This window comes from Cyprinodon variegatus, unplaced genomic scaffold, assembly GCF_000732505.1.
Source record: "Cyprinodon variegatus isolate N-32 unplaced genomic scaffold, C_variegatus-1.0 Scaffold118, whole genome shotgun sequence".
In the NCBI taxonomy this organism is placed as follows: domain Eukaryota; kingdom Metazoa; phylum Chordata; class Actinopteri; order Cyprinodontiformes; family Cyprinodontidae; genus Cyprinodon; species Cyprinodon variegatus.
The window spans coordinates 1,044,138-1,069,008 of record NW_015150571.1 but is presented as its reverse complement, the minus strand read 5'-3'; the positions used below and the strand labels follow the sequence as shown (position 1 = coordinate 1,069,008).

Here is a 24,871-nt window from a genome sequence, read left to right as displayed (position 1 = left end):
GGTTACTTACTTACATGTATCTTCAATGTTTAGAATAAATAATGTACACATGATAGAGACTGTAATGGGTGTCACTGAAATGTTTCAGTGTGTGATGAATGGTGTTCCCCCTCTGACTGTCTTGTCTGCAGTGTTAAAAAAAATTCTATCATTTTTTTTCACTGTTATGAACTTCAATATATGACGTACAACAAATGGAATGATAAAATCAACTTGGTGCAGAACAATATTTCCAAACAAAATCGATAAAATAAAAAAGTATAATTCTAACCTACAAAATAACTCAAACTGAGTCAGTTTGGATGGATTTCTATGAAGACAAAATTCTCAATGTCAAATTTATTCTGCACATTTAACAAATAACTGAAGTCAAATGAATTACATTACTCTAAATCTAAAACAAATTTAATAAGACAAAGAAATGCACCAAAATAAAGACTTAATGCAATAAGTATCTATTTAAATCTTAAGATACAGTAGATGTCGAACTGTGATTTAGAATTTTTTGTGATCTGAGCAGTGCGCGTATTAAGTTTGCAAATGCCTAGTCACATTTATAATTCAGTCTAAAGCTTGGAACATCTAAATAAAACTGTATTTTTGTCCAAAGTGCTCTCAGAAGTTCTGTATATTAATGTCAGGGGGATCCATGAAAGAAGACAGGGCTACATTTATTAGAAGCCAGCCGAGAGATGCACACAGAATGGAGAAACGTCTTTATGCTTTTTAAAAGATACAGCTTCTAGAAAAGGTCTTTCTAGAAAGATTTTCAGTTTGACTTTGGTCAGGACTTTCACTGGGTCATTAAACAAAAGGAATTTGTGACTATGACCAGAGTCTTTGTCCTCCCTGAACTAAAACATCTGCACAGCATAATGTAATATACCCACTACAACGTAGGGAAAGGTTGTTTTTTTTTCCCTCCGTTTTTTTTTCCAGTTAGGTGGCTTCATTTCTTTTTCTCTGATGGAAGCACTTTTCTTCCATATGTTTGATGTCTCTGCAACAGGACTTTGTTCATATGGATTTTTGAGCTCTTCATATTACAGCACTTGTCCTTTATAACTAAGGGCACAGCTAGAAGTGAGGGTACCCAAAAATGTTAATGAAATGAGAGTAGTGTTGCTTTATAATAATACCATTCAAATAAAAGAAAATTGCACAGGGCAGTGACTGTTTGCAGCAGAAAATTTGGTTATTTAAGTTAATTTTACTGAGTGCATGAAAGTAAGACTTTTTTGCCTTTGCTCTTATTCGTTCTCTCCTTACCTCTCCTTACTCAATTTAAGTTGATATCTATGCTGTCAGTCAGTTTTTAGCTGTTTCTGTTTACAAGTATAATAGAAAATCAATGCACAGTGAGTTCTTCATGGTCCTGGATGTATGCTAAGGTTGTCTTGTGAAGCTCTGAGGTCTTCAGAGAGCCAGTAGATTTATACTAAATCCAGTTGCTAAAGGGATATAAATACTAATGTAAGACTCTGTATGCACTGTTGGTATAGGAAACATTGCCTTAGGCTTTTTTCTTTTTAGACAAGTTGAAACAAAAGAAATTAATATAAGTTGAAATCAGGGTTGGTGCTTGTGCAGGGAGGCGGCATTCAGGAAGTGAGGTATGTCCACATGCATCTCTGATGAGACCATCATGCAGAAGTGCTCAGTTTCCCAAAGGGCACAGAAAATAGGGGAGATTGCAGGAAAATGTATAAAATAGAATTACAATAGAAAAACAAAAAATTCCGGAATTTTTTTTTATGTTTGTTACCTCTTTATCACCTCTTCTACTGCTGTTTTAACAGTTAAACAGTTCATTTTTCTTCAAACCAATTCATCCAGTAATTTTCCTTTTATTCTATTTGATTACACTTTGCCCTCTCAGGGTTATGCAACATAACTTCTTCAAGTGTTTTGGTGTACTTAAATGTTTACTAGCTGGTATGATCCGTGGGTGTTGTTTTCAGATTCATTTCACGCATCTGCTTCTCCTATTCACTGTTAACCTGCTTTATGTTGTTTTAACAGGTTTCTGTTTGGCACTTAGTTCAAAGTTCATTATTCTTTGCTTTATTTTATATATTTTTTGTTTACATTTTTTCTTCCTTTCTAGTTGTTTCTTTTCCTCAGCTCCCTGCCTTAATTCTCTTTAGAAGTTGATTTTTCTAACCTTGGTTGTCTTCTCACTTTCTCCCAGTTTTTAAATGGTTGGTTATTCATTGCTTTTCTCTGAACTTTTCTGTATTCTGCTCTCACTTCATGTTTGCTTCAGTTTCTGCAACCCAATAGTTCCATATTATCTCTGTGATCTCTGATTTAATTATAATTAGATTCTTAGGCTAACCATGTTGTTCATAAGGTTCTGACAGCATTTTGGTCCAGCTCAAATCTCTCAGCTCTTGACACTTCCCTGGTTTGGGATATTTAGAGTCAACACCATAGTATGAGAGACAATCCCCTTAGATTCATGCATGGAAACAAACGGTCCCTGGAGGCTAGAAACAAAAGGAAGAATACAGGCTTTCATCTGTCTTCAAAATATTGTACCATTCCTCTTTAGGCTAGTTATTTGGTTATTTGGGCAGGAGGAAACATCCACAGCCCATGTGGGCTTCTGGGTAGTATCTTCTTGCCAAAAGCATCTCAGGTGTCTTGATCTATTGATATTCTTTACCAACCTTTGTGCTAAATATTCTCTGAGGCTGAGGCCTTTTGGTTCTTCTTTAGCTCATTCAAATGGCAGTTTTCCATTTTTTTTCCTTTTTTATTTGAAAGCAATTTAGAATTATTTCGCTCTCTTCAACCAATATTTTTCTACATTTCTTCACAGTATATTTTTCCCTCTTCAGTGAACTCTGAAATTAAAGAGTGCTTCTCTTTTGAATAATGTCTTAAAGAAACACTTTTTCCCTTTAAAAAGGGATGCAGTATTAGCAGCATGCACAATATTTGCCATCTTCGCCCTTAAGTAACGGCTACTGGTCTGGTGAATTTTTTTACAGTGTATAAGACCTCCTATTGTACTCCACACCACTGTTATTTTGATAAAGATTTAATGACATAAAACCAGTAGCAAAGTATGTCATGACTATTGGATCTGTATTTTTTTTTTTTTTTTTGTAATAACTCTATTACACTAGTAAATGTTTGTGCATGTAGGAATATCAGTCCTACCAATGATCATTATTGAGCTGGTTGATTATTCAATGAGACCACTGGTATTTGAGAAAAACTATATAGTTGATGCATTTGTGTCCAAAATGATAATGTTTTATATTGATTTCACAAAACAGGAATCTTAAGTGCCTCAATGTAAATACAGAGTTAAAAACATCAGATTAAATTACTATTTTACATTTGCACCATAACAATTCACAAATCAGACTTTTCCAGTCAATAATCCTTTAGGTATACAATGTTGTTCAGTAATTGTAATGGAATGAGGGTAAATTGATTTGCACCAACATTTATTTAATGGAGGACATTTCTGTTCATTCTGACATAATGGGGAAAATGGGCTCTGCGTTTGCAGGCAGGGAAGCATATTTCCAAATGTATATCAACAACATGCAAAAGCATATATGGGCTTTGTTCGTGCGTAGCTGTGTGCTGTGATGAGACCATGCTGAGCAATTCAGGCTGCTGTTCTTGTCTTTTTCATTAAGAAAAAAAAAACCTACTGACCTGTTTACATAATAGGGCATACAAGACTGTTAGAGCGGTTGACAGTAACACCCTGAAGGAGGAGGAATGGAATGATCCTGCCTAGTTTATCTGTAGTAATGTTTGTCTGCACTTTTGTTTAAGCATTCAGTTGTGCATGAATGAATGAGACTGAAAAAAGGAAAACGTGTGTGAATCTCCATCTGCACAAAGCTTGTGGATCACCTAATGAAGTCTTTGATGTATTCTGTGCTTCCTGCTCTGAGGCCTTTCGAGATGATGAAAAAATTAATGTTGCTAATTTTAGAATATTTGAATGTGTGACGGAATATGCAAAAATAGAGGAAGCCAAAAAGGGGATTTTTTTATGCAAAGATGAGAATAGCATAAAGAAAGAGAAAATTAATGTATGAATAAGAATTTATCATAGCACATTGTGTCCTTCAATTACTGTAAGTACCGTGTTATGGATCTGACAGTGGAAGGACTTGTTTGCACATCAATAGTCGATGGAATAAAACATATGTGATAGAAATAAACAATGTAAACATATTGAACTTGGCATGAGGAATAGAGAAAGGAACCAGTTCAAGGATTACAGCAAAAAAACAACAAGGAACAATGGAAACAGGGAAGTTTATACACTGAGTGTGAGTGACCAGGTGGCTTTAATCAGGGGAAAGCTAAACACCTGATGGTGAGTGCAATCAGGGAAACTGAGGAGAAGAGACAGAGTGGTGAACTACCAAGGTTCATGACTTTTTATCAATGTATGAAGGGGGATCTGTCATACTGTGCATGACACAGTATACTGTCATGACATGTCATCATTTCTTTCTTTTTTTAGATTGTTAGAGATTTAAAATAAAATTATCTTCAGTCAGTCACTAAAGTACAAAAACATCCTCATTTAGACTTAAACAAAGTGTGGCCAAATCAATGCAGCAATGGTTCAACAATACTCTTTTATGCCCATCTTAGCTCGAAGACCTAAAGTGACACATTGAAATAGCTTAACCAATGGTTTGGATTTTAAATTTCAGTCTTCAAGTTCTGGTTTCCTACACCTTTGAGTCCTGCTATTAATCATCCTATTATCCTATTATTGAACCCGACTCCTAAAGGGCTGGATTCGTGGATTTATAATAAAATGTTAACTATTTAAGAGACCTCCTCACTTAAACTTAAAACTTAATGGGAAGAAGACCTGAATATGACTTTACTGGATGAGACATGGGACTCTATACTTAAACTGGTGAATACAACATCTCTGTGTTCCCGCCAATGTCTCATCCAGTTTAAAATAGTACATAGAGCCCATCTCTCTAATAGTACATAGAGCCCATCTCTCTAAATAGTACATAGAGCCCATCTCTCTAAAAACAAACTATCCAGAGGTCACTCCATATTGCGATAAAAGCAAAACTGCTGTTGCCACATTGGTTCATATGTACTGGTCCTGTCCCGCTCTGGGTCAGTTCTGGACAGGCTTTTTTCGTACGAAGTCTGGGTTGGCCGGAGCGGTGGTAACACCTGGCCCTCTCTTGGCTCTTTTTGGTTTCAGTGGTAAGGGGTAGCCTTTAACAGCCTCTAAATTACAGGCACTGACATTCCACTCATTGTTAGCAAGGTGTACAGTTCTGACCTGGTGGAAGTGTGCAGCTCCTCCAGCTCACAAGCAGTGATTATATGACCTCATTTCCTGTTTGAAAGTGGAAAGAATTAGGTATTATCTTCAACACTCAACTGCTAAATTTTAAGAAAAATGGGGGCCCTTTCTTGACTCATTTTAAAACTTACAATAATGCTCTAGCTTTATTAAGTTATTTAATTTCTTTAAAATGTGTTCCATTTATGTCAGGGATAGGAATGCTGTGTGTGTACCTACTCGAGAGTGACCTGGGTGGGCTAAATGGGATTACTGTTTAGGGATACATTTTTTATACATTAGGTTATGTCTGTGTTGGATAAATACGTCTTTGTATTCACAAACTGTATGTAGAAAAGGAAAAAAAAATCAATAAAAAGACTGTGATAAAAAAAATAAATAATAAATAAGGATACGGACCTTCATAGACTACAATTGAGAATCCCTGACTTAGAAAACCAAGAAAAACTTTGATAAGAGGAATAGTTAAATACCTTTATCTCGCTTTAACCTTTTGATTTTTTTCAACAGCAATCTAAATACTTTACCACTGTCAAATCAAATTAGAAAATGTGATTTTTTTACACGTGACCTTACATCATAAGGGGTTTTATACATGTAGAGTATCGTGTATCTACAAGATAATTATATATACCAAATAGATTGACTAAGAAATCTTAATTTTTTTTTTGGAAGGTAGAGCATACCCCAATAAAAGAACAATTAGGAACTGGAGTGTTATATTGTTAATTCTTTGGGCAGTCTCTTGGGCGTCTTATTAGAGTTGTAGTGTTTTAGCAGCCCATTAACCCATCCACACACACTGAGTAGTGCCTCACTCCATAGAATATTTTGATTGAATATCAATAATGTAACAGAGCAGTGGCAGATTTGTGTCTATGAAAAAGCAGATCGTCCTGGGTTGCAGCTGGGCTTTTGATTTTATGTTCCTGCTTCACTTTGTTCCAAAGCTATTATATCAGCAGAGTTTATTAAGCACTGATGTGTCGTTTAAGCCTCACAGGTACTGCAGTTGTGTAATTCATGGAGATTTCATTAATTCTTTATAAATCTCTCCAGTAAATGTAATGAAGTCTGTCAGTCTAGTCAAAATACAACCGAGTTTCAAAATGTTTCTCCTTATATCAAATAGTTTTCATTTGCATATCTTTAAATGAAAATAAAAAATCTATTTCTTACATTAAATAATGCTTGAGGTTTTTGCATTTGGTTGAATGCATCTACTGTAAGTTGATTTTAGTTTTGTTTAAATCAATCAGGAAGCCATATTCTTTTACTTTAGCACAGCTGTGTCAGTAGGCCCTTGTGTTATTGCTCAGCAGGAACCGTGAGACAGAACTGGGTCAGAAACTAAGATGAATGAATTATGTCACAAAGGAAACCATGCTGGCGCAGGGAGGAACTCTTTTTGCTCATGTCTTTTTTCTTACGTAAATCTATCTAACCTTGAGGTCCTGTAGATATATTTATCGAACAGTAATTGTTGAATGGACAAGCCATGGTAGCGTTACAGTTCATCATATTATCCACGCTGTTTAAATCAATGAGGCAAAGAGTGAATGAGTCTCCTGGGAGACTGTCAGTCCCTTTGGGCAGCATCAAACAAGATGACATCCTCACCAGGGATCTTGAGCAGGCTCATCCCCTTGGACAGCCCACAGCACCAGCAGCACAAGCGCTAACACCCATATTAAATATCAGTCTTTGAGCAAACAGATATGAGCATTTAAGCCTACACACATATACAGATATAAGGTCCAGATTTAGCTAAAATTAAGGTTTACTATCTTTATGATACACAATTATGTTTTGAAATTTACATGCAGCTATGCTTGTTAAAATTGAGGTAAATGTGGATAAACCTTCAATTATTTCTTTGAACTGTTTGATTTTAGGGAGTAATAGCCATGTAAACATAACTTATGTAATTCATGCATTATACCATAGCAGCCTTTTAAAATGGTCATTCCCATTCAAACCTCAGCCGAATTGCAGCCCACTTAGGTCCAACTCCCAGCAAAATCCACTCTAACTTCTACCCACTGGAGTGACCCCTTCTTGCATATCTTTTAATCTAACCCCACCCTTTCACTGAATTACAGGGTCTGACCAAGAGATGGCGCTTCTCTTTAGATCTTAATGTCCACAAATCAGGACAGAAAGAATATTTTAGTACAAAGATTGATGTTTAAAAATGGATTGTAGGGGACCAGCCAAGGGCCCATCAAGGAAAGTGGGAACATTTTGAAAGTCTGTGAGCATGTGAACGGAGCGGAGTACCGCGCAATTTCCACTCCCCGCTCAGGAGGATGTTAGCTCATTCGCTCTGCCGCTAAAAGTTGCGCCAGGACGCTCCGCTCAAATTCAGCTTCACGCTTACCTTAATCTTCCTGCCACATAAAAGCAGTTACTAAGTCAGCCTTTTACTGTATTGCCTGAAGAACATTTCAAGAATTAAAGGACTGTTTTCCAAGCAGGACCTAGAAAAACTCATTCATGCTTTTATCTGTAGTAGAAGTGAAAACTGGAACAGTGACTTCATAGGTTTGTCTAAAAAGTCCATCAGCGAGATGCAGCTGATGCTAAATGCTGCTGTCCATGTTCTCACTAGCACTAAGAAAATAGAGCACATCAGTCCAGTTCTGAAGTCTTTACCCTGGCTACCTATAGCTCAGAAAATCGACTTTAAAATCCTTCTGATATGTTGGTCTAGACCTGCAGAAGCTCCTGGAGCTGAGGCTTGGCCTGCCCCAAGCTTTTGAATCAAGCTTGAGGAGTGCCAGTGCAAAACCTCAGCTAACCTAACAGGGGAGGTATGAGGGCCAGGCCACCATCTCACATCTAGTCTACACACATTAAGAGTTTGTTCACACCTGCTATATTGCTCACTCTAAAGAGACAAGTTTGTTTCCTTCCTCTGTCCAAACCTTTTGTGACGGTGTAAACAGATTGAAGATAAACTTGGTCCAGACCAAACTTTGTCCAGAAAAAACAAAAAAACAAACAAAAAACAACTGGAGCATGAGACACTTTTTAAGTTGATCTCAGCCTGCTTCCACGCAGGTTCAGGTGTGAATGCAAACTGCACTCAATTTAACCTAACTACAGAAATAATTCTTCTTTTGCACTTAGCAAACCACTGTAGGTGTAGTATCGAAATCATACCTGCTTAACCATCTGTTGCTTAGCAACACTGTTGCCAGCATGCCGGGAATCACTGTCAGCTTATTCTCTGAAGCTTTTCCAACTATAGAAATAAACTGTATTGAAATCTGCATTGAATGAGCTGCTCTTGACTCTCACCAGGACTTTGCAGGTGTTAAAACAGTACAAATATGCAAGACCATGGTGCTACATCAAGGATTCCCGTTGTAATTTTCCTCAATCTCTTGGTCTCTGCTCTGTCTTGCCCTAGTCATTTTTTGGTAGTGGAACAACAATCATCACATCAATAGCTTTTTTTTTGTAAGTTATATCCCACTTGCAAAAAGTGCAATTTGATTGGAGAAACCGGTTTTGGTGCAGACCAAATATGCCGACCAAATGACTTTTCATGCATAAATACATGGCACATATAATGCATTGCATTCTTTAATCCTTTTCATGAGTTGGTATATGTGAAACCATCAGGCGTTCTCTGGAACCAGGATTAGCATAACATAACATAGAAGTTCTTTTTAATAAAAGTAAATTTACCCTTTACAATTGCAACTTTTCAATTTGATGCACATTTTCTGCAAAGTAAATCCTGTCAAGCAATTGTATTTCATCTTTGAATGCTGAATAATTTAACTTAAGGTAATGTAAAAAAAAAAAAAATGAAATCGTTCTATTATTTGTATAGTTATTTGACATTTAAAAGATTTAAAATGAGATATAATCTTTGTTGTGGAGTAATTTAGCCCCTGTGTTTTCCATTAAAATGTCTTTTCACTAAAAAGCTTTCACTTGGGCCCAGTTTTTGGTCAAGTGAATGGTAAATCACGTCCTAGTAATACATTTTAGATATGTTAAGAATCCACCTCCTTTGCCTGGAGAAATTAAGTTATAATAATTATTTCTCCTTGGCTCTACCATGGTCCTATCGTGGCTCTATTTTTCTTATACCTCATCCAAAATAGATATACCCAAATAGGTTACCCTGAGCCGCTATATGTGCTGCTATATGTTTCTCCTTGATCCCCGGTCGGCCTCGGCAGATGGCTGCTCCCACTGAGCCTGGTTCTGCTGGAGGTTTCTTCCTGTTAAAAGTTTTTCCTCTCCACTGTCGCTCCAAGCATGCTTAGTGTGAGGGATTGCCTTCAAGTCAATGAGTCGATGCAATCAACTGGTTTTCCTTAGAAAGAAAACTTTGAATCAACTTGACTGGATGATCTTATGAACTGTAAAGTGCCTTGAGATGACGTATTGTGAATTGGCGATATATGAATAAACCGAATTGAATATGTTTAGACTGCTGGATGACATAGAGACCATTTTTCCTCATTCTCATTCATTCTATCTCTATTCTCCCACTCTGCAGTATTTGTCAAGTTCCATTCATAACTTTATGTTCTTTCTGCTGTTTCTTATCATAGTAGCTTCATCTGGCCTGTTTCTGTTCAGCTGTGACTCCATCCTGAATTGAAATATCAGCTGTGCTGCTGCCATCAGCACCTCTGTTTATAGATATTGGAGATTGGCCTGTTTCCAGTCTAGTCCTGTTACATTTACTAGTAGAATTCGCCATACTGTGGAGCAAGTTGACAGATACATTTTGTATCTCTTTGTATGTATTTCTTTGCTTCTTTCTGTATGTCTGGTTCTATCTAATTGAACCCAAGTCATCCTCGGCAGAAAGCCGCTTATAATGACCCTGGTTCTGCTGGAGGTTTCTTCCTGTTTAAAGGGAGTTTTCATCTCCACTCTCACTACATGCATGCTTGGTGTGAGGGATTGCTGAGGAGTCGGAGATAAAATGCAAGTGAATCTCATCGCCGCAGTCTCATCCAGGAGGATTATATCTTGTAAGTCAATGACTGGATGTATTCAACTTTTTTAGTGTTTCTCTCTAAAGGGGCTTGAGATGAAATGTGTTAATTGGCACTTTATAACTAAACTGAATTGAATAATAATATCCTTCGATAAAATCCATTTTGAAATACAAGCTTTGACTTTATTTGTTACATTCATTTGCCTTTTTTTTTCCATATTGTTGCTCAAACTCAAACATTGGGGGAAAACAGCATTTTAATCTTTGTCAAAAGTAATTGGGTTAGAAAATACAAACCTTTTGAGTATCTCAAACTCAGACTATTATAATGAAAAAGTTTTGATCTTATATACTAATGGATTGTCTTTTTAAAACACTTTAAGACCACTGGTGTGATAAGGCTTATTGGCCTGCTAAAATGTGAGATACATGTTTTCACCAAGTGTCAAAAACGTTGTGTCTGAAACAGTTTCTAGTTAGGCGATAAATGTCAAATTACCACTTAAGATTTTGCAGCAGAGCTTTGCTAAAAGTACATGGCACCCTGGCTGGTCTTTACAATCCCATAACCATAAAACAGCAATGCTCTTTCTATTCTGGCACTTTGATATCATTACCTGCATTCATTTCTTCAGCAGTTCAAGTTACAGTAGCTAATCTGTTGGATCAGACCAAATTGGTCAAATTATGTTCCTCTCATACATCACAGCACTTTGACCAACCACAGCCATGTTGCTGCTTTTCCACCATTTCACATCTGGACTCCTTTGAATCGATGATAACCACTGTAGATCAGGAACCCCCACCCCACAGGGCTGAAGTTTTTTTGATAATCTCACCCAGTGATCTAACCATCACTATGTGGCATTGGCTTACTTAGTCAAATCCTACTCAGTTTTGAAGATAAAAGGCCTAATGTATCACACCTACTGGTCACCATGTTATGCCTGATCTGTAAATATACCTATGACCTCTCAGTAACCAACTTTCAATATTATTAAAGAAAAAACTTACTGAACATTGCATTGTATTTCTATCTGAGACCTTAGTTCCATGTGGTTTCTTTACTCAGAGATGTTAGGTGACAGAACGAGGGTGTGTGAAATCCGAGCGCACTGCAGAAGGGTTGCCAAAGTGTGACACAGTGCGTGTATGTGTGTGTCCAATCAATACATGGGAAAGCTGCCATTCAGAGCTGGCTCTCTTATTAAAGTGACACTGCCACAGTGGATCCATCTCTGCAGGTACTGCATTAGACTTTTTCTGCAGCTGAATGACCGCACTCCTCTCTACTGAAACAATCTGGACTCATATTTACAGGGTTTATCCCACCTGCTCCCTCAAGGACCTCACTGAACCAGTGAATCCAGGTGAGACCATGGCAATTTCTGCCCATAAAACTGCTTTGGCCTCAAAGGTTAACTGTTGATGGAAGCAGTGGCCTTTACTGCAGCTTGTTTTTGCTAAAATAAGTTGACAGCGAATGACATCGCTGTAGTTTTACCCCCCAGTAATATGCAGAATGCATCGTAATTTAAAGGCTTTGTTAAAATATGTTTGTCCTGTTTCTTATTATTTTTTATTTTTATGAATCCTGTAGAAACACTTCTCCTGTCAGACAAGTAATTATTTTACGATGGAATAAATAAAGGTTATTTCAGTGTTTTTGTTGCATCTTTCAAGGTTCTTGCTGTTAATTCCTGAAGGTCCACATTAAGCTTTAAGGTAAATGTATTAAGGCATCTGGCAAGAATAAATTGGATATTTTGCTTCCTACATGGATCCTCTATCAGATCCAAGCCCAGACACTGGCCTGGCCACTCCAAACCCCATTATAATACTATCCAGGAGAATAAAAATGTTTCTCAAATTAAAAGATTGCTTTAAGCTGTTGAAAGGTAGGAATATTTTGAAGCTTGTTGGATTTAGTATTGCAAAAACAAGTTATACTGAGAACTTACCTATATCTACAAACACCTTAAAGACCCAAACACTATAAATCCTCATTAGATTTATGCATATATACAGACAAACACTACAAATAACAAATATCACTTAATATTTACACAATTTTTAAGTGTAAAATCAAAATCTTATCAAATGGTTTGAGACCTAGGCCTTAGGCAATAGTTACAATCTTCAATTCAGAACTATCAGATTTTTGTCTCTGGGGAGGAACGGATGGTGAACATAACTTTTGTTTTTACTATATCACTAAAGGTATCTGGGCTGGTTGACTGTCCACTTAACATTCTTGTGAAGCTAGAGAAACATTACAGAATGGTTTTCTGAGGGGTTTTGTAGAGGATGCTGTAAAAGTCCATCATATCTTAGATGGTTTTATGCAGTATGCAGCTGATCTTAGGTGTTTGCTGGTTTTATTTAGTGGTGTTCCTTACTGATCTTGTTTGTATGCAGGGGTTCATTGTATAGTCATGGAAAGGAAAGTGTCTCATTTTGCAATCTCAGCATATTCCCCTTACCTTTAATAAATAATGTTATGTTGCTATCTCTAAGTCATGCTCTAACAAGTATTCAGGGGTTTCCAGCAGTTTCAACTTCACTAAATCTGAAGCCATTTTTCTTGGCAAAAAAATGGTTGATTGGTTCCTTCCAGGGTGGAGATCAATATTTGCCTTCAGCAAAAACATTCCAGGTATTGGTGTTTTGCTGGTGACTGAAATATAATGGCTAGACAGATTGGAGTCCCTTAGGCAGTATACGGGCGCTACTTTAGTGTGTTGTTTAAACATAGAAAGCTGTGCTAGAAAAGCAAATCTCTTGTTTTACTTCCTACCTAACATCACAAGAATTGGATACTGGATACAGTAACAGCATTGAGGTTCCTTGGTGAACTTTCTGGGCTTTTTGTTTGGTATCGAGGGAAAAAGCTCATCATGTGGGACAATCTTAGAGCAGTCAAGTTTAGTTAGATAACCTAAAAGATAATCATCATGGGAAATCTGTCTTTATCTCAAAAGATAAACGAAAATATAAAACAGAAGAGCAAATTAAAAAGTATCTAGAAAATAATAAAATTACATCAATAAAAACGGGTGGATAAAGAAGAGAAATTCATTAAAAAACCTTGTGCTAGACAAAGCTTTCTAAATAGAAATGCTCCTTTACATCAAAAGGAATCCGTTTAAGTGGTAATCTGATACCTCTTGGGTTAACTTGTTCTAACATACTGTACACTTGAGAGAGGAGCTCAGAACCAACAGAGCTGGCTGTATAGACTTTACATCCTATTGTTTGCATTCTCCCTGGAAGAATAAGACGGGGTAGGAGAAATTGTGTTTTACTGTGCTTCGAGGAATGTTTCCTCTTTAAAGCATTTTAAACAATCTGATACATGGTTGTGAGTCTTCAAATGATGGAAAAAGTGTTGCACCTTTTGAGTGCATTGAGATACAGGTTCATTGAAAATTTGCATGTGTAAATATTTTCTTTTGAACTCGGGGTGTGTAGCATGCTATTCATCAAAGTAAGCACCAAAGCACTTATGGGGATTAAGGACGACAGCCAGAGTGCAGGGCTTTGGGTTTAAAGACAGCTCTGATGTGTGGATGTATATACCACATTCTTTCATTTTATTTGTTTGTCTGACTATGCTGCCTTAATTTATGTCATCCAGAAAGGAGAAATGTGATGTGAAGCAAGATTAATAGATTGCACCGACGGATTTTCTTTACACTGTTTGTGTAAATGTTCACAAAGTGTTGTCTCTATAGTGGAGGACTATTTTTCCATAAGAATTGATACTTTCTGAACCTTATCATTTGACCTTTTGATTTGGCATGAAGTCTGTGCTCTTCTAATTTCAAATGTGAAAAACTGCAGCATATGCTCTACCAAAAAACTGGATGTCTGCATTCTGAACAAACTGCTGTCTAAACATAAATGAGAGAGAAAACCCTGGAGACAAGAGTGAAATAAGATGATGCACATTGGAAAGGGGGATGGGGAAGAGTTACCTTGTAGAAAGAGCCTGGGGAAGGGGGGGCTATGTTGACCAATCTTAGGTAAACACAAAGATCAGGACATGTAATATGCACTCTCCTATATCAAATGTTATTATCCCATTAAATAGAAACCATCACCTTTAATTGGTGTTTTGCAGACATAAAGAGGCAATTTGCTCTGTTACCTGAAAGAAAGGCTGAACAGGCATCATCCTACATTTTTGTCATAGCTGAGTCCTGTTTAAAAAATATGGCACAAATTTTAAGATTTTGACCACTTTATGTGGTTGGGATTTGTTTTTAACTTACTAATGCTTGAATTTATTTCTTTAGAGCATTACGTTTTTAGCTTGCCATTCAAAATGTCTCTTCCCAGGCAAATGCCAGCTGAATGGCAGCCCACTTCCCTCCAACTCCCAGCAAAATCCCCTTCAACTTCCAGCCACTCGAGTGACCCCCTCTTGCATATTTTCTTTTACTCTGACTCCACCCTTTCACTGAATTACAGGCCCTGACCAGGATATGATGCTTCTCTTTAGATCTTAATGTACAAATCAGGACAGAAAGAATATTTTACTGCAAAGATTGATTTTTATAAAGGCATTGTAGGGGATCAGCCAAGGACCCATCAAGGAAAGAGGGGAAATTTTGAATGGCTACTACTGTATCTGTGAAGATATGGAAGGAGAATGATATGTGGTTTCCTCCAGTGGGAGGCAACTACTGTATCTAAATCTGCTTATGCAGAAAATGCTGCATGTGGATTAAAAATAAGTACATTTCTGTTATGTTTCTCCCTTCTTGTTTATGCAAAAAATATAACTTTTTATGTTATTTTTTGTTTGTTTTCTTTACCATCTGCTTTCTTCCTGTCATTTTCCCATAACTGCCAAAATAATGAAGTGCATGGCTAATAGCCACCCATAGCCGAGGATCTCTGCCGTTCTGACAGATTTACTATATACTTTTGAATTTTTTTTGTGTTTAGAATTTTTGCTTAAAACATTCACTTTTATAACATAGCCCTCCCTAAACTTTTTCCAGGCTTTATCACTGACCTCTATGATGTGTTTTGGTTTAATTATTTGTATGTCCATTGAAATCAAGGGATTTAATATTTATGCACACTGCACTTTTCAGATTGTTCTTAATTTAACACTGTATGCTTTTCTCTCCACTTGTTAAATGCATTGAGGCCACTAGTTGTTAAATTACAAAATGTGGAAAAAGTCAAAGCAGTACACTCTAGTCTTGAACCTCTTTATAAAAGCGCTAATATGACTGATAGATAAGGGCATTAAAAATATATATATAGATGTTCTACCTCTTGCAATGTCTCTGTTAACAATAAAACTTAATGCAATGAGATTCTGTTATACAACACAAGCAGGATTTTGTATTATTAAACTGCTGGAGCCATTTACATTACTGTTATGCCTTCTTGTGGCCATGCTTTAGAAAATGTAATTTCTTCCTGTTTTAAGCTTTGATTCACATGCAAATCACCAGTCACTCTCTTTAATTTTTATTTAGTTTCTATAAGATTTCATATGTCTATTCAAACCTCTGCCATTTTGTCTCAAAGCCCCCATCAGAAACCACTGATCTTTGTATGAAAGCTCTCGCTTTTATTTCTCTCTCTGACAGTACACTGAAATATGCTGACATATGTGCTGGCTGGTGTGACAACAAAAATGTTTTAATCCTCACCCATCATCTCTCTGTAGCTGCTTCTAGAAACCAATAGATTTTGTTCAAATGTCCCTCTAATATAGCAGCCACTGCTGGCACTTTTTCTATTATTACTATGACTTTACTTAAAGAGGGATGACATTTGTGACTTCCTATTTTGTGCAGTTTAGATTTACTGATCAATACTGTCAGAGATCCTCTATTGATTGAGATGCAAAAGCCTGAGAAGATAGACCACTGCAGTTTTTATTGCCACACCCATGAGAATCTTTCCAGTAATTACTTCCCCTCCTTCTAAACATGAAAGCACAGTTGCAGAGCTTCACTGCATTGATTGACAGGTTGCACATGCTTCCAGTCTTTTCTCTTTTGAACTCTTATTTTTCATGTGATGTTAACTTGCTCAGTTACCCTCTGTGCTGTAAATAGAGCCAAATATTTTATTCATCTATTCTTCTCACTACTATTTTGACGCATCAAATGTTAACATCATATAAAGATGACCCGAGTAAATTGAATACAATTCAGAAATTGTTCTGAAATGTCAATTGTAAATAAAAGATTAGATCAGAGAAACCCTGGTCCATTTGAAATGCTATCAAGCATCTATGGAGGAAATTTGGACCAAATTAGAGATGAAGAACTGCATTATTTCATCCACAGTGTTGCTGGGGTTTTTTGTTGTTGTTTTTTTTTAGGTATCAGACAGAGAGAAAAGGATGATTCTTCTACCACAACCATGTTTCACTGGCGCCGCAATGGTCTTTTCGTAAAATACTTGTAGTTATACTTTGGACATACTGTAACTGAGGTGCAAATTCAGAAATGTCCCCCTTAGTGTCAGTATTTTACAATATATTTTCCTAAAAGTCTTTTGGATCATGAACATTATTTTTTGTTAGTACTAAAGGAGCTTTTGTGTCCCCTTTTTATCTGCAGAGGCTTTGGCTTGGAAACCCTCTTTGGAAGTTTGCTTTGTCTTCTCTTACTGTTGAATCATAAATACTAATTTACTTTCAGATCTGTTAATGAAGTTCTTTAAATTGTGTCATAATGTGTCAAGTTTTCTATGCCTACTTCATGTCGTTAGGCATGTACTATTTAAGTCATTTCAATATTCTGACAGTCATCAGGTGTGGCTGATGCTAAAGAACTTTGCCTAAAAGGATGTGTACTGTCAGATATTTTACTAAAACCCGGATTAGCATATATAAAATGATAATTTGAATTATTCCACCTGTATAGAAGAACATGTTAGTAATGGATAAAACAAGAAATGTGTAAAAGGGAAGTTTTCACAACACTATCCTACATTATTTGTGCTGCAGTTGATTGAAGACAGTTTGTTTCTTTTTGGTCTTCATCTTTCCATATATTTATTTTTTATTCTAAGTGTTGTTATTTAACGTGCTACCCTTTACCCATGCTACTCTTCCTCCTTGGTCTTTTGTCTAGTACTCACTCTCACTATCTCTCCTCTTTACTGGCTCTCTCTTGTTTCTTGGATTTCCTCTGCCCTCACTTTCACCATTGCTTTGAATTTCGTCTGCAGGGGATTTCCTCAGCAGTGTCTTACTCTTTTTAAATGTCTGCAGTGACTCAGCACATCAGACATGTCAGCTGATTTAAATATTGCTCTGTTTTAGCATTAGTTTGTTGGCAATAATTAAAAAGAACTCCCGTTGTTAAGAAGAAGTTGTGCACATTTACAAGCTTAGTGTTACTTTCTCTAGCATTAATAGCTGCAGGCTTTACAAAACTGGGCCAGTGAGGATGTTGGTATGAAAGCAACCACTGCTCATCTGCCTAATGGTAGTTTGTGTTTCTGTACGCTCTTATGAATCTTTTAAAACTCTGTTAAAGGAACATTGCATGCAACGCATGTAATACTGCATTAGTTAAAACATTTTTGTACCTGTACCAACTTCTTTTAATACAATGAATCTTTTCCTTTCTTCTCTCTTAATCTTCATTACAGAGCATGATAAGCATCGCCTATGCAAAAGCACGGAATACATGAATCTTCACTTCAAAGTCAAATGGTTCCATAATGAGTATGTCCGTGATGTGCCAGCCTTCAAGGATGTTCCACCAGAATACTCTCTGTAAGTTTTCATTTCATAAATATATGAAAAAATACCCTGTCATTTTTGAACAAAAATCCAAAAGGTTATTGCTATGTAGTTCCTAATTTATATTACAGTTTGGATTAAAAACAAGGTTCTAATCATAATTCCCCTTGCATAAATCTTAGTTTGCTAAAAGCCTTCTTAAATGAAAGAAAAGTTGTTTTAAAGGGCAAGAGAGTGTATGTTAAAGTATTCTCACTGCCATTGGAATGCAAATACTATATTCAGACCTATAACGTGTATTCAGATTGCAGTCCTCACTTTGTACTGGATCCATTATGTAGCTTTGCTTTTATTTACCAAAATAAGGAAGATTTATCCTCAAAAAGACATTATTTAAGACATATTTAACTTAGTGCTTCCTGAAGTCATTGCTGTTTAGTTCTGAAATATATTATAATATGTTTAAAACACATGAAATAATATTTTTATACTTTAAATATGTCATTTTGACTTTTTATCAATTTTACGTCTTTAGTCTTTTCCCATTTGAATTATATATATATTTTTGTTTATGTTATTTAAAATTGCAATGTCCTGATTAGTGTCCTGTCCCAAATTTTAAGTCATTTTGCATTTTAACCATTGCGACTTACAGAAATAGCTGTTTCAAAGACTTGTCCTTTGCTTAGATGTCACAGTATTTAATGAGATTCAACGGTTCTTTACTCGGCTTTCCTAAACTACCAATCGATTGGAGCCAGTGAGCAGAACAGGTCACTGTTCTGCTCACTGGCTCAAAATAGTGTATCGGTCTTTCAAGTCATCTCCAAAAAGATTATGTGCTATTTTCAAAACATGGCTAGAGTTGCAGCTACAGTAGTAGCCATTTAACATTTTCACATCTCCTTGATGGGCTCTTGGTTGGTCCCCTACAATTCCTTTTTAAACATCCACATTTGTACTAAAATATTCCATCTGTCATGATTTTTGAACATTAACATCTAAAGAGAAGCATTATCTCATGGTCAGACTCTGTAATTCTGTGAAAGGGTGGAGTCATAGTAAAAAAACATGCAATAAGGGGGTCACTCCAGTGGCTGGAAGTTGGATGGGGTTTTGCTGGGATTTGGAGGGAAGTGGGCTGCCATTAGTTGGCATTTGACTGGAAAAGGTCATTTTCAATGGCTGCTACTGTAACATAAACTGAGTAACAAACACACCAGCAAGAGCTGGGAAATTAAGATATTTAGAGTTTTAGATAATGATGAGGTAGAGAAGAGCTTAGCTGAAAATATAAACTGTAAATATTAATTGCAGTTGTATAACAAAAATCTTACCACTTACAACATAATATCTATTTTGTAAAGACAAGAGAAACATTGTTCGGAAGAACATTTTGACTTTTCATATATAAATTTTAACCAAATGTGGCCAAGAAATGGTGTCATGAAAAGAGTTTAATTTGCAGGACTTGTTTATGGTTCAAAATTTGTCTGTGTGAGATTTAGCTCTTGTGCAACTTGCCATTATGTTTATCACGAGTACAAGAATTTTATGAGTCCAAACCCCATGAGGTGGAAGCAGGACTAAGCAATAAATCTGAGCTGCAATCAATTGCTGTGAGACATTTACTGAAGCTTGTTGACCCCTGTAGGGTTGTCTTTATACGTCTTAATGAGACACCTTTAGGTCTGTCAATTCCCAATATACATGTTACACAATGACCAATATTTATAAATTACTTAAAAAGGTATAATTAATCCATACGGAAGCAGGATAAATGCGTAGATGAAGTGATCAGTGGCTTTCCAATACCTGTGATGAGAAGGCATGCCAACCAAATAAAAAAGATTGTAACTGAGAGATGAAGTTAAGTAGCCAAAGTTGAGTCTATCATTCACACACTACAAGCATTAACTTCATACAAATGCCCATTTAAATAGATGATGTTTATTTCCAAGAATAACAGCCAGTAAATTAAAAACTAGTGGGCCTTACCAAGTCAGGCAACTTATCTTAAGCCAAATGCTCTCACAAAACACTTAGGCTGTCCACCTCAGCCAGCATAATTTGTTTTAATGACAATGTTATTCATTTTTATTTCAAAACAACTCAATAAATATACTTCATATGTTGATGTAATATACGATAATGGCATTGTCATACCATTATTGTATATTATTCAAATGTGAAACTCAGTATAATAGGTTATGCTGTTCTAGCAAAAAAAAAAAAATATTGTAGGAACAGTAAAATTTTCCATTTCATTTTCTGTAATGGTGTATCAAAGCATTCATGGTTATAGTCACCTGTTTTGACAACCATCAAAGAGAGAACTGTAGGATCGCCGCTGGTTGAAAAAGATGCCTAAGTAGTAATAATAATAACTGGAAAAGTACTTAGGGGGGAGACCAGATCACCGCCAAGCAGCAATTTTTGTTCCCCAAATTGTGACTTACGCCTATATCTAAAACTCACACATAATCTGGATTATTACCAATTCTTAATGAATTGATGTTTGGCATGAGGCATGACTCTGGTAACAAATTTAACTTTTCAATTGATTCTGCTTACAAACCACTAATGTTCCCTTTTCTTGTGTTTTTGTCTGAAGTAAAACACCTCCAGACTTTTTGCGTCTGGTGGTGAGGCTTTCAATAGTCACACCTCTGATTTAGTGAAGAACTGCTTGTTCCGCTAAACATTCTTATCTTACAATGTCAGGGAATCTTTTAAAAGAATTCCTGTATCCAGAATTTGATCTGGACCATCACAAATACGTTTTTTCAAGTTACCGTGCACACAGACAGACAGACAAACACACAAACTCTCCTAAAAAAATAACCTCCTTGGCAGAGGAAAAATACAGAGATAGTGTTCCTCACTAGGCTGCCTATGCATGGCCATTCTGCCTGTACCTGTACCTCTTAAAACCTTAGTTATGAAGTCACCAACGTTTCTGATGTTTAACAGGATCATAATGATAATTTCATGCTTAGTATAGTGAAAGTCTTATTATTATTTTTTATGTCGTAAAGGTCTCACAAAATGCCTTTTCTATACTATGTATGATGAAATACTTCCTTTCACTTAACAAAATATTAATTCAATATGAAATATTTCTTACTTTCTGGTTGTGTTTTTTTCCAAGCCGGTTTCATTGCATTAAAACCACTTGGAAAAGCTATCTGACTAGCTCTACCAACTAGGACAACTAGCACATACTTTATTGTTTTAACAAGCACGTAAGCACGGTGTGATTACGGACCTTACAATGAATCAACCTGAATGGAGAAATAAGAAATGACTTCATTTATAAATGTGGTTTGAGCAGCCAAGTAGAGCAGACTTTTCTTTAGGAATGCTAAAATACACCCAGACTATTAAAAGCTACATTTATATTATTTCTTTGATGCTGAAATAACATTTTAAAAAGTTTTAATGCATTTGCATGATAAAGCCCCCTTTTACAAGACATAAATGGTGATTACTGAAAACTGAAAGAACAAGAAAGAAAGAACAAGAGATAAATTGAACACATAACTAAAAACCTTTCTGTCACAAGAATTGTTCTTGTTATTTTTAGAATGTCTTTAAGCTTACAAAATGAAACTCAAAATGGTAATTTTGTGTTCTTAGAATTAGGTGTAGAACATTAAAACAATCTCTAAACACTTTCTAAATTTTCCTCCAAAGCAGCTTTCCAACAAAAAATGAATTTTTGTAAAAGTGAAACAGTAAGTCCAGATTAGACTTGACTTTGACTTGTTAACATTGAACATCTGTCCTTTCAGTTCATAGGAATAAGACTTCAAACAGCTTGATCAGTGATTATATTGATGATGAAATGTTATTGTAGCATAAAGGCATCTTATCTCAAGGCCTTTTTTATTTTGCACGCATAGCCTTGTGCAGCAAAGCAAGGATAGCTGTGATGTAAACATATGTAACGCAGGAGGAGCATGCTGTGCTCTCTCTCCAATCCAACCAGTCTATCATATTAATGACTCATCTTGTATCCAATGCTGTCACTCAAACGCTGTCTTACTTCAAATTGATTTTACCAGAGGCATAGCCTGCAGATTAGGCTCGTCAACTCCATACTCTATATTTTCTATCCTCTGTTTTGTTATTTTTCTCACCTTTCTGCCATAACATGTGTTACTTTATTAGCATTATCCCAGGTGGCCACTGCCTTCAAAATGAAATTAGATTATTCCTCAGGTTGGATTCATTGCCCTGATTACAAATTCATAGGTAGATGCTGAAGTTAAAGACAACGCTGCATAATTATACCACTAACTTTTCCATCTCTCCATCTCTCTCCTTTCTTCTATCTGAACAGGGTTGTCTAATCTCTCCACTATCTTCTACCTGATACTAAGATCTGCATGACCTGCAGCCTTTATCACACCAAACATGAATCTGTTTAGCATTTGGTTCAGTGTAATCAGTTTAAATTGATTTTCCCACATTTTGTAAATTAAAAGCTTTGGCTTTATGGCAAGCTTTGAAGTCTCTTTGATGTCATGTGTCGTCAATAGGGGTGTAAATGTACATCTAATTCTAAAGTGGTCTTGGCCACTAATGCATAGATGGACCTGTACATTTTAGATAATTACAGTACCAAGTATTTTTTGCCAGTTATTTAAGAAAGTAAAATTGTGTTGTATATCTATGTACAATTAATCTTTATTCATTATGCATAAAAATAAATAAGTTAGGCTTTTATTTCTTTTGGAGGAAAAAATTGTCTTAGAAAATCACAATATTACATTAGAGTATTGGAAAAATATTTGAAGCACATATGTCGGGTTTCGGAAAAGGATGCAAATGGCTTTGTACTCAATACTTGCTTGGGTCTCCTTCTGCAGCAATTGTTTGATTAAAGCACTTTAGTTAGAAACAGGAACTGCCTGTGATGCTTTGTGGGTTTAATAGAAGCCCTGGTTGCTTTGATTGATGATTTCAGATCATCTGCATTTTTGGGTTGGGTTTCTCTCATCTTTGTCTTGACAACAGCCAATAGCCTTTCAATGGGGGTTCAAGTCAGGGGAGTTTGCCTGCCAACCAAGACCGGCAATCCCACTATCTCTGAACCTGGCAGTGTGGGAAGGTGCCATGAATTGCTGGGGAAAAAAATCAGCTTTTCCTTTCAGCTTGTCAGTGAACATGGGAAGCATGGGGTGCTTTAAAATTCCCTGGTAGGTGGCAGCCCTAACTTTGGACTTCAGAAAATGCAGTGGACAGACACTACTGTAGCAGATTACAGTCGCACTCCCTTTGAAGTGGTTATAAAATACCTGTTTTGGTCCTTTTCCTTTCGATACAGACCCCTGTGTAAAACCTTTTTCCCCAGTAACAACCTTTCATGGTTTACCCTCCTTATGAAAGGTGTCGATAATTGTCTTCTGGACATCTGTCAAGTCAGAAGTCTAATACATACTAGTGTTACCTACTGATCCAGAGGCAGAAGCCATGTTAACTTTTGTAGGTGTTTTGAGTTAATTAGATGATTAAGTTGTGATACAATGAATTTCCATTTATGGGCTGTGTCCGAACATCCTTCCTAACCCCTAAAACCCTCAATCACTATAAAGAGCGGGGGCTATATAGTGGACTTTATAGTGAATTCAGTTTACTAACTGTTCGGACAGATGGTCACTATTTTTTGCACTCCGTTTGTCACGTAACTCTTCCTCCCCACACGTCGACTCTGAAATCTTTGCTACAATAAATCCCATGATGCTTTGCGAGGAGAGCTCTCCCAAAGAATTCCAGGATATATCTGCTTGTCTAGTGACCATGGATGATCACTACTTTTGAAGGTGCATTGTGGGATTTTTCAAGTCCACTACTTTTTTATCCACTAGATGTCCGAAACTCATCTAAAATGGTGTAATCACTATATAGTGCCCTATATAATGATTAGAGCATGTTCGGAAACAGCCATGGAAGTTTTAAAAATATTCTAGTGTCTGAAGACACCACATTTTGGGTTTTCATTATTTGTAATGATATAATAACGAACATTACCAAAAAAAGTGTTTTAATATATCAAAACATGCAATGACACTATATAAATACAGGTTTTACTAAGAGATGACTGGCAATACATATTGCTCTTTTATGTAAATTTTACTTCCAGATGTCACTTATCCAGCATCCAACTATAATTGTTTTCTTGTAGGTGGTTCGACCCCTTTGTCATTCAATGGCTTGATGAGAATGAAGTTGTTGCTATGGACTTTCTCTCTGGAGCACTTGAAAGGGACAAGAAAGATGGAGTAAGTACATCACTGAATTATTTCTTACTTAACTTTAACTTTTATTTTTATCAAGCTGTCCAGGACATTTATATCTACTTTAATAATGACGAGGGGGAAAAAAAAGAAATTACATTTTGATGTAGAGGAGGATATGGTGGGATAAAGAAAATTTAGTACAGTCAAAACACCTCTCGCCTTGAGACATGACAAGAGAGGAATAAAAATAAAATATATATATTAAAAATTTATAGCAAAGAGGAAGCAAGATTCTTTTTTCAGGGAAGTAAGGGCTCCAGAGGATGTTGGAAAAAAGTGACAGGAAACAGTCTTTTGGAACTTGTGTGATAAGTTGATGCATCAACACTGATATCCCTTATCTGTCTGATGTTTAAACAACAAAAAGCTTTTATAACTGTTCCTTACAAGATTTTTTCTCCATCCATAATTTTATATCAATTGCTAAGGTAACATTTCTGAAGGTTCTCAGTTAAAATAATGAATGCAGTTTAAATAAAGACAACCATATCTGAACTTCACAGAGGTTTTGGGAAAGTGGTGGGCTCCTACAGTTCCTA

General features: G+C 36.2%; 1 protein-coding gene across 2 annotated transcripts in view; it reads left to right on the top strand.

The window, feature by feature from the left end:
* The window catches only part of unc13c (unc-13 homolog C (C. elegans)), a 168,437-nt gene that overhangs the window by 103,635 nt on the left and 39,931 nt on the right, over positions 1-24,871 (top strand). For both annotated transcript variants that reach the window (XM_015375423.1, XM_015375422.1), the window contains exons 20-21: positions 17,934-18,060; positions 24,218-24,314. In XM_015375423.1, the coding sequence (XP_015230909.1) occupies positions 17,934-18,060; positions 24,218-24,314 (224 nt within the window). The remainder of the gene's footprint in view (positions 1-17,933; positions 18,061-24,217; positions 24,315-24,871) is intronic.